The sequence below is a fragment of the Rasamsonia byssochlamydoides genome (assembly GCF_041956645.1).
Source record: "Rasamsonia byssochlamydoides strain NRRL 3658 unplaced genomic scaffold VTN77scaffold_5, whole genome shotgun sequence".
NCBI classification, from domain to species: Eukaryota; Fungi; Ascomycota; class Eurotiomycetes; order Eurotiales; family Trichocomaceae; genus Rasamsonia; species Rasamsonia byssochlamydoides.
The window spans coordinates 382,709-396,430 of NW_027192388.1; the positions used below are offsets into that span (position 1 = coordinate 382,709).

The following is a 13,722-nucleotide window of genomic DNA, read 5'->3' on the forward strand; positions in this document are numbered from 1 at the left end:
GATTAATGCCTTAATAATCAGGCACCAACATGCGAGGCACGCAAACACGATCACTCATCAAGCTTCATTCACCGCGCGTTCTCCAGACGTCAGGACCGACGCCTTTCTCTGCCTTCCTTCACAGCGCTGATGAGCTGCTGCTTGTAGCTCTGCAATTCCCCGCGACCCTCTTCGTGCTCTTCTTTCCCCTATTTTTCTTCTAATTTCTTTACTTCCTCCCGTCCGAAGGCAGGCCCAGCAAGATTTTTGACCGCACTGGCAGCTCTTCCAACGGAGTCCCAAGTCGCGTCGGCGTCGCTCATTTCCCTCTCTCCCTCAGGCCCTCCCAACCATCAATGTTCCCAAGATTAGATACTCGCTAGGCGACGCATCACGCACGGTCTCTGCCGATTTCGAGAAGCTCAGGATGGCCTTCAGCTTCGGGAGCTCCGCGGGAAGCGGTGGCAATGCGCAGGCCGAGCTCGGTCCTGAGCTGCCTGAGATCAGCACTGGGGTACGTCAGACGCGCGATTTTGGCATTTGTTATATCTGTACATTCTGCGACGGCTAACAAGTTCCGCAGGAGGTTGGTTTTAAAGGCGTTGAACGTGACTGTCACATTCGATTTCTTCCGACTCCTTGGCCCGCTGATGCTCTTCCTCCCCCTACGAGCTCCCTCCTGACCGTTGCGCCCACCAAGGGAATAGTGGTGGGTGCTGGACCGGACGGTCTAGTGGTGGCCACCACCAAATCTGTCCGAGAAGCGATTTCCGCCAAAGCCGATGAGGGCGTGAAATTAAAGCCCTTTGAGCCTCAAGGCCGCATCCCACTGCCCAGTCGACCCTTGCAAGTTGCATTCTGTGCTGCAGAGAACGCGTTGGCAGTATCTACAGAAGGCAATAATCAACTCGTCGTTTACGAAACTGCATCCTTGTCGCAACCGAATCCGCAGCCCAAGTTCTCGATTTCGACAAATGGCGCGCTTCGTGCTCTGGCGCCGAACCCTGCGCCGGAAAGCGAGGCGCTTTCTTCATTAGTTGCGATGGTGACGGTAAACGGCGATCTGCTGGTGGGCGACTTGAAGGCGGGATCTCTTGTGTCCGGCTCGTCCGGTCCGGTATTGAAGAACGGCGTCGCGTCGGTCGCATGGAGTTCCAAGGGGAAGCAGCTAGTCGCAGGGCTTGCAGACGGCACTTGTTATCAGTTGGATCCGCAAGGAGTGAAGAAAGCTGAGATACCTCGTCCGCCCGAGTTGGAGGGAAACAAGCACGGTAAGCCCGGAAGTATCCTACCGTTTATTATCGCCAGCTGACTTTATCTAGTGTCGTCAATTTCGTGGCTTGAGAATGACCTCTTCTTGGTCATCTACACTCCTAATGAGGCTGAGGACGAGATGGGCTCTGTGCCTCCGTCGGATTACTATATTGTCCAGCGCCGCCAACAGGCCCCTTTCTTGTTCCGGAAGTTGCCTGAAGTGTGTTTACCCTTTGGCGTCAAACGTGCCCCGGCCTACCAGTTCGTTGCACGTTTGAGAGATTTCAAACCGCATCTTAAGGATGCCCTCATCATCTCGTCGACCGCATCCACCGATCTCGGTCTGATAACGAGATCCACCGAACCGCTGACTGACAGCATGACCACTGATGAAGTGACCAACGTTTTTGCGTCGACGAGTATCACCGATGAGGTGCGGCAGGCGACCCTTCCGATGACCGAATCGTCTGAGGAGACGTCTACTATTGGGCTTGGGATAGACCTTTCCAGTACTGAGAATGTGGAGTCTCCCATTCTTGGTGCAGACATCGCGGAATCCGCACACCCCCTGCCGAATGTCATGGTTTTGAACAATGCAGGTATCCTGGTCTCGTGGTGGTTTATCTACTCGGAGTCAATTCGCCAGAAAATACCCTACCATGGTCTGGCGGTTGTGCAGTCGGCGCAGCAGCCAGCGCAACAGGCTGTTGCACCTGCAGCTCCAGCGTTTGGCACACCCCAGGCCCAACGGCCCGCCTTTGGCCAGCCTGCATTTGGACAGTCAGGTTTTGGTACTCCTCAGGCTCAACAGCCAACCTTTGGGAAACCGGCTTTCGGAACACCGTCGCCCTTGGGTGCTCGCCAGCCTACCTTCGGAACTCCATCCGCTCTTGGAGGAGGCCCAGCTTTCGGATCTACCACCCCTGCAGCCCCTGCATTTGGAACCCCTAGTCCTCTGGGACAGCGTGCCGCTCCTCAATTTGGGAAGCCGGGCTTTGGACAAGGATCGACCCCTGCGTTTGGTCAACCGTCAGCTTTGGGCCAGGGTTTCAGCGCATTCGCCTCTCCTGCTGCTGGCAAGCCTGCTGGCGCTGGATTCAGTGCTTTCGCGAGCTCGGGAGGATTCGCATCTCTGGCAGCGGCCAAACCTTCCGGCGAAAGCCCCTTCGCCAAAACCACGGGGGAGAGTCCTTTCGCGAAAGCTGGCCAGTCTGTTTTCGGTTCGCAGACGGACACGTCGTCGGCTTTTGGGACCGCGCAGCAGACTGGTGACTCCAAAGGGCCGTTTGGGCTGGGTTCTGGAGGCTTCGTTCTGGGCTCAACCTTCAAGCGTGACGAGAAGGCAGCGGAGGCCGACAATGCCCCTGCTCAGCCTTCTGGAGCATTCTCGCTGGGCTCATCCTTTGGTAACCTGCTGACCTCGACTCCAACCAAAGCAAGCCCACCGACCGAAGCGATGGACGATATGGAAGATGAGCCAGCGGCACAACCAGCAAAGTCAGAGGCCGAGCCTCAAAAGCCGTCGTTGTTCGGGGCTCCTCAAACTCCCGTTACTGCTCCGCCAGCTACGACAGGCCCACTTTTCGGCACTCAATCGCAAACAACTACGACTCCGGTAGCTACCGAGACCAGTCGGCCGACTTCTTCACTGTTTGGTGGTTTTGCAGCGAAGCCGCAGACAACAAGCCCTTTGTCTTCGCCGTCTGAAAAGACGGTTGTGCCAAGTCTGTCGATGGAGAAGGGGCAGACAACCCCGGTTGCGAGAACACAAGAACTTCCTTTGCCCCCTGACGCAACTAGTCGGGACGTCTATGGTCCAGGCGAGACGTCTGCGTCGTCGAATGTTTCCAAGAGCTCCATCGAGGATGCACCTTTGCCACCAGATCCTACTACCATGAAGAAGCCTGCTGCTGAAGAGAAAATAGAAGAGCCACCCCTTCCTCCAGACTTTCTTCCGAAAGACAAAGCGACTCGATCTCCTTCTCCTAGCAAGTCCCCGATTGAGGATGCACCACTTCCACCTGACTTCCTGCCAAAGAAGACGACGACGATGACGACGAAGAAAGAACCCGTCGAGGATGGACCGCTGCCTGATGACTTGGTGAAACCGAAATCGCGCGCTAAGCCCAAGGAAGAAGAGCCTGTCGCCCTCCCAGATGAGTCTGAGGGGTCTGAGGGTGATTTTGAGGACAGCGGAGAGGATGTCACTCATGATATCAGCCCTCCAAGCGAACAGGCTGAGAGTTTTAAGACGTCTCCAGAGAGCTCATTTGGGGCTCCAGCTGACAAGGGTGCCACTGGAGGACTCTTCACCAAGATCTCGATGCCTGAGAAGCAGCAGCAACGGACGACGAGACCTTTGTTTGGAGAAATTACCAAGCCCGTCTTCCCACCTCCTAAACCACGAAATGATCTTCCAAGTCCTAGGTCTCCTAGTCCGGTCCGACCAGGGGGACGAAAAGATCAGCGTCCAGGAAGTATTCTGGCTTCTCGAAAGGCTGCCGCCGGAAAGCCAGCTGCACAAGAGCAACCACTAACCAAGAAGGATTTGATTGAAGAGGAGGAGTCTAAAGTTGCTGCTGCGGAGATAAGTCGTCTTAGCTCAGAGGCACAGTCCCTTGAAGAAGACGATGAGGATGAGAGGCTCCGTGCAGACCTTGCCCGACCTCTTTCCCCAGTGCCAACCCTTGACCCCTTCCTGTCACGTCAGGAGCCTACTGGATTCGCGTTCAAGCCAGGCATTCCCGGTCAGATTGAGAGACTCTACCGTGACGTCAACTCGATGGTGGATACGCTGGGCATCAACGCTCGGTCCATTGCGTCTTACCTTTTGTACCAGGGGGCATCGAAGGAGCCTACTTTCGACAACTGGGCACGGATTCTGCAGGGAGACAATCCATCGGATATTGTCGACGAGAAACTGCTCCTTGCGGATATCGCCAATCTCGATGAAACTGTCAGCTTGCTGGATCGCACACTACAGCGGCAACGGTTACGGGGCGTACAAGACAAACTCGACCAGTGCCAGGAGCTGCTGAGTCGGGACATATTCACTCTGCGTGGTCAATGTGCCAGCATCCAGAAGACGCTGGATGCGTATACTGACACTGTTGCTATTCGGACCGCACCATTGTCGGCAGAGCAAGCCAATCTGCAGCAGGATCTGCGAAAGTCTTCCGCCGCGATCCAGAGCAAGCTGGCGGAGCTGGAACAAGCGGTCTCGCTTCTCCGGGCCAAGATTGCCGACTCCTCTCGCGCTGACGGCGCGGTCAATGGTCGACCGTCGACAAGGAAGCCCACAGTCGAAGCTGTAACTTCGACGATCGCCACGATGATGAGCATGGCCGAGAGCAAGAGCAGCGACATCGACGTGTTGGAAGCTCAGATGAAGAAGCTAGGCATTGACGTTCTGGGCGCACCCGGCAGTCGCGAGGGCTCCCCATTCACCACGCCGCTGAAGAAATCGTTCGGCCGGCTGCCAGTCACGCCTGGATCCCGTGGCTCGCAAGATGGCTCCCGGAGCGCGTACCACACGCCGGAGTCAGCGAGCCGGTTCCGCTCCAGCATCAACGAATCCGCCAGACACAGTCGCCTGCGGAGCGTCAGTTATGAGGCTGACTTCGCTACCGTCCAGGACAGCGCGAGATGGAAGGCGCGGACTAGTCGCCGCAAAGAGGTGATAGGGAACCTGAAGAAAGCGGTCGAGAACAGGCAGGTTAAAGTCAGGAGCTTGGACGATCTATAAACAACACCGGATTGATGATGATTTTTTTTTCTCCTTTTCAATCATTCCATAAATTGATGAATTGATGGATGAGATGAGATGAGCATTGGGAAGGCGCTTAAAAAAGAAGGCAAAAAGGCAATTGCTCTGCTCTGCTCTGCTCTGCTCTGCTTTGCTATTTTATTTATTTTATTGTACGAGAGAAGAGAAAGGAACAGATATCTTGTCTTGTACGATACATGTACTGAATGAATGTAAATAGATGCATATGCAGTCAGTCTGCTACTACTGATGACTAATCTAACCAGTCTTTTGGGACATTTCAACAAAAAAAAAAGTCATGTCCGCACATGTCATGCAGGGAAAAAAAAATGTAGTACCTGGGTACTTGGAAAGAAAGATGGCGTCCACACAGAACGGACTGTACAAACCTAACCCTGATAAATACAGTGGCACTGACAGAATCCGACAACAGTCAAGTAGTATGTCATACAGTACGTTATTGACGGTGGACTATTATTATTCTGATTCTGGGAGTTCTGTCCTCCCTCTCTATTTACAATACAGTATACATATTTCCTATTCACGTAATGGATCCTTTCAAAGTCCAGTCTAACTGTCAATGATATAATAATATGTATAATAGCCAGGAGATCTAACTGTATATTACCTAGAACTAGCCAATAACCTCAGCAAAACAGCCACCCATACCTAGGTATTTAAAACCCATTTGTTGAAGCAGACTCGGCCAAAAAGAGGTACTATGATTGTGGGGGATCTACCCTGCCCTCATCCCGCAGGAAGGAGGGAGGGTCGTCGGGAAAGCGTGGAAAGTGAACGAGGTGGCACAATTCGTTCGACTCAGGGAATACGAGACTGCGGCCTATACGTGGTGTCCCTGTACGATCTACTTGAGCAATGGAGAGACATTACCGGATTCGCGGACCTTCCGCTGGGCTGGGGATCCTGCGAGCAAAGAACTCGAGGAGGGCGAGTTTGATCTTCGGCGTTATTAGAAGTATTTCAAACCGTCGGTGGTCCGGAGACGTTCTTCTGCTGAGTAGCTGCGAGAGAAAACCTTGAAGGAAGTGGGGGAAGAAAGGAAGGTTGTTACTTACTGCTCTTGACAGGGTGACCCTGTCATGGAATGTCAACAACTCTTTAGATAGGAGAATCGTCGATCAATGCAAGCTTCCCTATCTCCCGTATCTATGTACTCAAGTCTTAGTGAGAGAGAGATAAATTGGCGAAGGGGTTCCATATTGGTAAGAATACCATATATTAGTAAGGGATATTCTTCAGTGAAGGGGATAGGTATTAGTGAGGGATATGGTGAGAATTATGGCAAGGAATATACGTAGGAAACAAGCTTGGGAAGAGGTAATAGAAGCTATATTATAGTAGGTAGGCCTGGGGGCCAACAGTCCCCGGCGTAGAACAGATACTTTCTCTTCAAACAAGGTCCTGCAAGGCTTGTTAACCAATACATTTTTTTTATTATTCAACTGAGGCCGCTGCAAGGTGATAAGTTCAGAAAACAATCTATAAACAGTTTTTGTTTTCTTTTCCAATCTTGTTCCTCTTTCTTATAGATAGAGAGAGCAGATCTATCCATAATGCAGGCCGACTATATATGTGGTCTGAAGGCACCCACGACCTCCTCGAGATCAAGGGCTATGTGTGTACATGACTGATATGGGACATTCCTCAAGGCGTATTTACTCAATACTAATGAATGAAAGTAGTCCTTTTAAATGCATTAAGAAATGTGGCTAAGTCCTAAATAGGTTCCTATCATCATTTAGGACCTAGTATAAGAATATTCCCATTTTTAATGATATCTGTATAGTTTTCTATGTATATTTAGCATAATCCTCTTTTCCTGACTCTTAGTTTTGGGTATACCGACTTCTGGTTTCTTCCCATCACCCACCTCAGCGTAGTGTCGCCTTCCATTATTCAGGTAGGTCCCTATAGAGGCTAAAATATTCTGATTCTTAACATCTTCTGTTTCATTGGTCTCTTTTTAAAAGCTCCCAGTTACATGGCTTGAACCCTTGAATTTATCCAGTGCCAACTCACTACTGCGTACTATATTTTCTAATTCTTTTTGTCTGCATATCCGTTACTGCGATAAGCTCTCTTCCCCTACTGGGAAAGAAACGTTATGCATCAAATCATCATTATCGGTTGGTTCCTCCGTAGCCAGTGAGTACTTTGTATGTATATGCACAGTACAGTACATACAGTCTGGTCCATGTCTATCAATTGCCTGCCGGACGAATAGAATCGAATAGAACAGACTGCTAGTACCTAATTATCTAGACTGACTGGTCCGGAAACTTGTACACCGTACCTGACTAACAGTCGAGAGGTCCACCTTCGCTGTGCGGATCTGCTTTGTAGCAAAATGAATCAATTAGCTCAGGCCAGGCTCGGATGTAATGCAAGATAAGTAATAAAGAACTTGGCACAGGACGGAGTCAATCTTGTCGATCTGATCTGAAAGAATCTGGAGCTGGAAGTTGTCTGCACTGTCTGTATATATCGGCCCTCTACGAGGGGTTTGTTTTCATTCGTGAACCTCAATTATATTGAAGTGCCGCTAAATTCATTTTTTTTAAAAAAAAAAGAAAAAGAAAGACATTTATCTACCTAGTACTATAAACCAGGTCATCTGTATAAGGCTACCTCCCTATCGATATACATCGAGTACAGAAGGCGATAATAATAAATAAATAAAAATAATAATGGAATTTATCGATATCTGGTCAGCAGTGCTCCGTATGGAGTACTTCAAAGAGATAATTGTTTTAATAATTAGTTAATTCTTCCGCAATCTTTCCAGAGTACTCCGTACAGTCAGGACTCAGAACCAGCTAGCTAGCTAACCAGCTAGCCAGCTCACCGCCTGAAGGTCGATCGATGGGTCAATTGATGTGCTGATCAACAGGTCGATGATCTTTATGTATGGGCTAGAACGTGCGTGCACTGTGCACAGACAACAATAACAAAAAAAAAATGGATGGATGTAGCTCCATAGAGACTCTAGGCTAGAACTAGACGAGAACTGCGGAGTAGAGCTAGGACTACTCCATAGAACTATAGAACTTAAAATAGAGCCACATTGTCACTGAGCTGGCTCCATTCATCTATTTACCTCGGTACGGAGTATTCGCACTGTACCCACAGAAAAAAAAAAGAAAAAAAAATAAACTGTCTTACAAAAAAAGAGAGAGAGAGAAAGATAAATAATCATCCACGTTATCTACTAACTACAGAGTAGAAAGATGGTCAATTCAAAAGAGAATGTGAACTGTGAAGAAGAAACAAAGTTCGGCGCCTCAAACTTAGAATGCAATAGAATTCCGTTCCGTTCGGCAGGTCAGATTCCAAGGTTCTGGACTTCTGTCAAACGGAGTTAGCTAAACTTTAATTGATAGTCACCAAAAAACAGATATGGGTTACGTTACGTAATGATCCTGAGGGACCTATATACTAGTAATACTATACTATACAGTAATATAATCCTAGATAAGGGTTATTTATTTATTTATTTGTTAAAGAACAAAACAGTGGACCTTGCTGGGGCATTGGGAAGATAATACGGAGTAAATGTGAATTTGATTGATATAATATAATACTATGGAGTAATTCTATGGAGTAATTTGTGGAGTACTCCATACTCCATCTATGTGGATCGTAAAGTTCAACTAGTTACGGAAATGCCCTTGAAGGACCCAGGACCCAGGTTCAGGTACAAAGCACGAGTACCTTGGTGTTTAGGTAGTTTACAGCCTCACGCACGCACCCACCAAATGTCAACTTTCCAAGCTGATTAACTATTGAGTTTGACACAGTCCACAGACTATATATACTCCGTACTGTACACTGTCTGTGTACTCTGTACAGTGGATCACAAATCCATAAGTCAAGCCAGCTAGCCAGCCACATGCTGACTGGTCATTATTAGGTCGTTTGGATTGTAACTTTGTATAGTAGTTCGCATATTCAGTTAGAATAGTTAGTTAGTATAGTACCCAGTTGGGTCACTTGGGTGGGTAAGGTAAGACTGCGCAAGTCGGTGAACTGTGAACCACCACCGAAGATCAGCGAAGAGAAGAGAAGAGAATCTCAGCTCAGCTGTTGGATGTAATAGACCCATTTATCTCCTTTTTTTATTTCCTTTTTCGATTGACTATTGGATGTGTTGGGCTTTGTTTTTCGTCCCCTCGATACCATTAGATTTTTTTTCTAAAAAAAAATTGTCGATGATAATGCTTAGGTTGTGAGTTGTAGATAGTTTGTTTGCTCGGACTAATTTAATTAGTTACAGTACTCCGTACGGGTTGTTCTGCGGTTGGCTGCCTCATTCACCTCATTCAATGCATTCAAAGTTCGATATTCTTGGCTTCTTTGCTATATACAATAATATCGGTGTCTCATGTCTCGTATATGCTCAGAAAAAAATCCCCCACATACTCATCTTCCATCTTCTATCTCTTCAACTGAAAAAAAAAAACCAAACAAGGATCTAGCTAGCTTCGTAACTCCGTTCGATGACAGGACATGTGCATATATGGATATACGTATATATATAGAATAGAGGTTAGATTCATTATCACCTCTATCCAAACAACAGAAAAAAAATAGAAAAGCTGCTCCAGTTTCTGGAAACTGGCGAATCCTCACCACGTAGGCCACAGGCTACTAGCTCCTAGGCTAACTGGTAATAAAGTCATAGAACCGGTGAGCCAGCACCTTACTCGGCAACTCAACCAGGCGATAAAACGCCTCTGCTGCCGGAATGGTAACGGCGAGGCAGGTGATGAGCGTGACGACGGTGGAGCCCGCGAAGGAGAGCCCCTCGCGGCGCAGCTGCGTAAAGACGCGGATTCCGACGATGTAGATCATGTTGGATTGGATGAGGAAGTAGCCTGTTGTTTGTTGTCAGTTAGCATCATAAAAAAAGGCTGTCTAAGGAGAAGGCATCCTACTGAGTGACCGCTTCCCGAGGGAGACCAAAAACCGGCTCTCGAAAAACCGCTGCACCATGTCGTAGCTCTCTAGGAAGAGGAAGATGCCGACGATCGTCAGATAGGCGTCATCTCGCGCCTGGTTGTGCCGCGTCGGGTATTCATAGTTGAGCCCGCCGCTGTAGTACAGTCCGCCATGGACCAGATACTCCGAGTCGAATAGATCGGGCCGCCAGGCTGTCCAGATATATTGCATGGCGAGCCCGCCGATCAGACACAGTCCGGCCGGCACCCATACCGGTAGTCGAAAGGCACTGCCGTCAGCGCGGCGGAAGATGGGGATTGGGATGCCGCGTTGGGCGCGCGCCTTGAAGTCCATGTTCATAACCATGTCGCACAGGATGAGACCGGAGATGGTAAACCAGGCCCACGACTGGCACCACCAGGCGGTCAGGATGAAGGGAACAGACCACTGGACGCGCCACTTCTTCCGTGTGAACGGGATGATGACCATGGTCATGTACACGGTGTAGCTCTGCATGTAGACCGTCGTGATGATCCAGAGGGTCTGCGAGGGGAACGCCATGCTTGCGGCCTGCGTCTGGTAGCCGTGGGTCGTCCAGAAGACGTCGAAGACGGAGTTGAAGTAGGCGAACGCATTCGGGATCAGATAGGGCACCTGCAGCGAGTTGTTGCCCGTGCCGTTCTTGAAATCCGCGATCAACTCTAGATTGGCCGGCGAAAAGGCCAATTTCGCAATCGCTAGCGAGACTGCCACCGGAAACCACAGGGTGATGCCGCGGCACATGACAGATCGTGCGATCCGGTCTGGAGTCGGCGATTTGATGAAGGGAATGGCGATGGAGCGCGCAGAGAGGAAGACGATGGCTCCGTAGAGGAGGTATTCGTTCCAGAACAGGACTGACAGCGTCTTCCGGATGATCTGCTGGTAGAGCTGGCCATTGCGGTCGGCGGACGCATACACGGCGACGGGGACGAACGTCTGGAGGAAGACCCAGAGAAAGGCCTCGATGACCAGCAGCCCGCGGAAACCGAGCAGGTACTGCTGCTCGTACGTGGTGGGCGAACGCAGCTTGAGCTCTGCGGCCCGCTTGAGCAGGGAGACGTTCATGATGAAGGCAAGGAGGCTCAAGGAAGAGTCAGAAGGAATGCATCGGAAATCCGATCACAGGCAATTCAATTAATAAGAGTCAGTTATCATATCGGGTCGGCAATGGGCAGGTCATCGGACCTGACTTGCGGGATTCCGAAGGACTTAGCTTCTTTTAAAAAAAAAAAGAAAATAAAATCCAACTGAATGCATCCCTATTGCAGTCGTAGGAATCATTAGCGCCGCTCTTTCTTGGCAGCTGTCATTGCGGAGTACTCCGTATAGTTCAGATAACATCATTCAGTTCATGTAATTAATTCCTTCCGAGATAAGCCCAATATTGGGCGTCCCGTGTCTCGGCTTCGGTCGTGTCGATCAGGATCTCCCTGTCCGGACCACGACCGCGTGTCGATCCGATAAGCTAGTTGCTAACTTGCTAGTCATGGTTCTAGCACGAGGCGTAATCTGTACCGTAACAGTGGACGAGATTGAGCTCGGGAGACCCTCGATGGCGTGCGCCGCAGCTAGTCCGGTTCGCAGATTTATCAGACATGTGGACCAGACCTCTCGGTGGAAATCTCCGCTAGTAGCTACTATGCTAGCCGGGATGGCGGTGCCGCTGCAGGCGCTCAGATATCGACTTGACTTGAGGTGGTTGTGTTGCAGTCTGACGGCGGACAGACAGCGTAATTGCCCCATCTGCTCCATACTCGTAGAGTTCGATTTGAATTCGTCCTGACTGGTCGTGTCTCATCTGGATTCTCATTTGTCACTAGAAGAGCCCAAGCTCCGTCACTAAGAATAATAGTCTCGAAGCCCAATAAAAGTGGGCTGGCATATCTATACTAGAAATACAGGGAAAGATCTCCGCCAGAGGTCGACACGCTACAATCGATGAAAACAACCAAACAACCAGATCCAGATCTGACCGCCTCGGCCCTCTTTTGCTGGCCGATTACCCTCTTGGGGTAGGATTCCACTTCACGTACTTGCTCACCTGGCGAGCATGCCCGAAGAGACCCATCACCGCTGTCAGCATGAGCTGCGCCGGATACGTCACGGTGAAGGCGATGATCATCCACCATGACACAAATTCGGATCGCGCGTGGAAAGTAATGTAAAGGGTCGCCAGGAAGGCCACAATACTGCAGGATCGATCGTATCAGACCAGGAACTGTGACTCAAATCCGAGCAACGGAGACTTACCTCATGAGGAAGAGCCACCATGCGACGGGATACTGAAAGAAGAGCAGCGTCACAAGCTCCTCTCCCGTTTTGGGGAAGTCGGTAATGATGATGCTGATGACAAGGCACAAGTACTGCGTAATGAGGTAGTAGCTCAGTTCTCGAATATACAGCAGCGACAGCAGTCCAAACCGCTGTTTCAAGCTGCGGTGTTTGCCCTCCACCGATGGCGTCCACACCAGGTGGATGTGCCGGATACTGGCCTGAAACCAGCCTTGAGCCCACCGCAGCCGCTGTTTCCAGAAGGCGGCCGGCGTGGTCGGCGCCAGCTCGAACGAGACGACATTCACATCGTGGACCACCTTGGCGCCCTGGCCGAAGGCGCGGAGGGCAGAATCGATGTCCTCCGTCAGCATCGTCTCGTCCATTTTCAATTCCTCCAGCAACGAGGTTCGCCAGAACCCGTTCGAGCCGCAGAAAAGTCCGAAATCGAACATGGACGCCCGTCCCGGATGCGAAACGGCGTAGATCTTGTCGAATTCTATCCCGATCATGGCCGTCATGAAATTGGCATCGGTATTGAAGATGACGCACCGTCCCTGCACGATATCGATCGTCTTGTCGGCCATGAACCGCTCGACTGCCCACCGGGGGCCGTACGGGTGTGGATAGTGATCACAGTCGAAAATGGCTGATATGTCGGCGTCGCTCCCGAGGGAGCAGTAATAGTTGATATTGTCGGCTTTGGACGTGGAATTGGGGACCTTGATCACGCGCAACTCCGGGTTCTTCATCGCCAGCTGATGCATCTCGCTCTCCAGGGGTTCAATCGGGACTGGAGTGTTGTAGAGGACGTTGATCCGAAGTTTATCCCGCGGATAGATAATCTCCTCGAGCAGGTAGCGGATGCGATCCAAGATGATGTCTTGCTCGTTAGGCAAATAGGCGACAACGATGATGTCCAACTTCGCCAGATCCGCATCTGGCGTCGGGAAGGTCCAGTTGTTCTTTTCGACCTTGGCCAGCGCCTTCTTTGCTTCATGGACCGGTCCGACGCTCATCAGGGCCTCGACCACCGTCGCTCCGGCGATGTAGGTGTTCGTCATCAAGTAGACAAACCAGAAGACTTTCATGATCTCCGCTGTGGCAATCATGTAGATGCAGATGGAAAAGACGAAGTAGGACAGGACCATGAGAAATGGAGTCCAGTCTTGCACTCCATCCGATGCCATGGTGAACGCCCACGAAATGTCCTTGATCATTCTGGCCAAGCTGGAGCGTATCTGCTGCGTCCGAGATGACTGTCGATTCGGGCGCTCGACGCCGCCATCTTCTGGGCCACTGACCGCCGTCATGACTGCCATTGTTTCTTCTGCACAGCTGGTCAGGTTGTGAGCAAAAAGTTCAACACAGGAGAAAGATGGGCGACGGTGCAGCAGTGAAGGCAAGAAAGAGCAGAGCAAGAGAGAAGGCTCCTTTCAAGCCGTTCGACA

At 50.5% G+C, this 13,722-nt stretch overlaps 4 protein-coding genes across 4 annotated transcripts; 1 reads left to right on the forward strand and 3 right to left on the reverse strand.

The window, feature by feature from the left end:
* Positions 1-406: 406 nt before the first annotated feature.
* Positions 407-4,978, forward strand: VTN77DRAFT_6501 (uncharacterized protein; the record flags this gene model as incomplete). Its single annotated transcript, XM_069422787.1, has 3 exons — positions 407-493; positions 563-1,250; positions 1,302-4,978. The coding sequence occupies 3 exons, from the start codon at positions 407-409 to the stop codon at positions 4,976-4,978; spliced, it is 4,452 nt and encodes a 1,483-aa protein (XP_069281411.1).
* Positions 4,979-9,679: 4,701 nt separating this feature from the next.
* VTN77DRAFT_6502 (uncharacterized protein) lies at positions 9,680-11,065 on the reverse strand (the record flags this gene model as incomplete). The annotated part of the gene is made up of 2 exons (XM_069422788.1): positions 9,680-9,894; positions 9,955-11,065. The coding sequence occupies 2 exons, from the start codon at positions 11,063-11,065 to the stop codon at positions 9,680-9,682; spliced, it is 1,326 nt and encodes a 441-aa protein (XP_069281412.1).
* Positions 11,066-11,357: 292 nt separating this feature from the next.
* On the reverse strand, positions 11,358-11,752 carry VTN77DRAFT_6503 (uncharacterized protein; the record flags this gene model as incomplete). The annotated part of the gene is made up of 2 exons (XM_069422789.1): positions 11,358-11,465; positions 11,516-11,752. The coding sequence occupies 2 exons, from the start codon at positions 11,750-11,752 to the stop codon at positions 11,358-11,360; spliced, it is 345 nt and encodes a 114-aa protein (XP_069281413.1).
* Positions 11,753-11,999: 247 nt separating this feature from the next.
* Positions 12,000-13,593, reverse strand: VTN77DRAFT_6504 (uncharacterized protein; the record flags this gene model as incomplete). Its single annotated transcript, XM_069422790.1, has 2 exons — positions 12,000-12,189; positions 12,251-13,593. 2 exons carry the CDS (start codon positions 13,591-13,593, stop codon positions 12,000-12,002), a joined length of 1,533 nt encoding a protein of 510 aa, XP_069281414.1.
* Between the last annotated feature and the right edge of the window lie 129 nt (positions 13,594-13,722).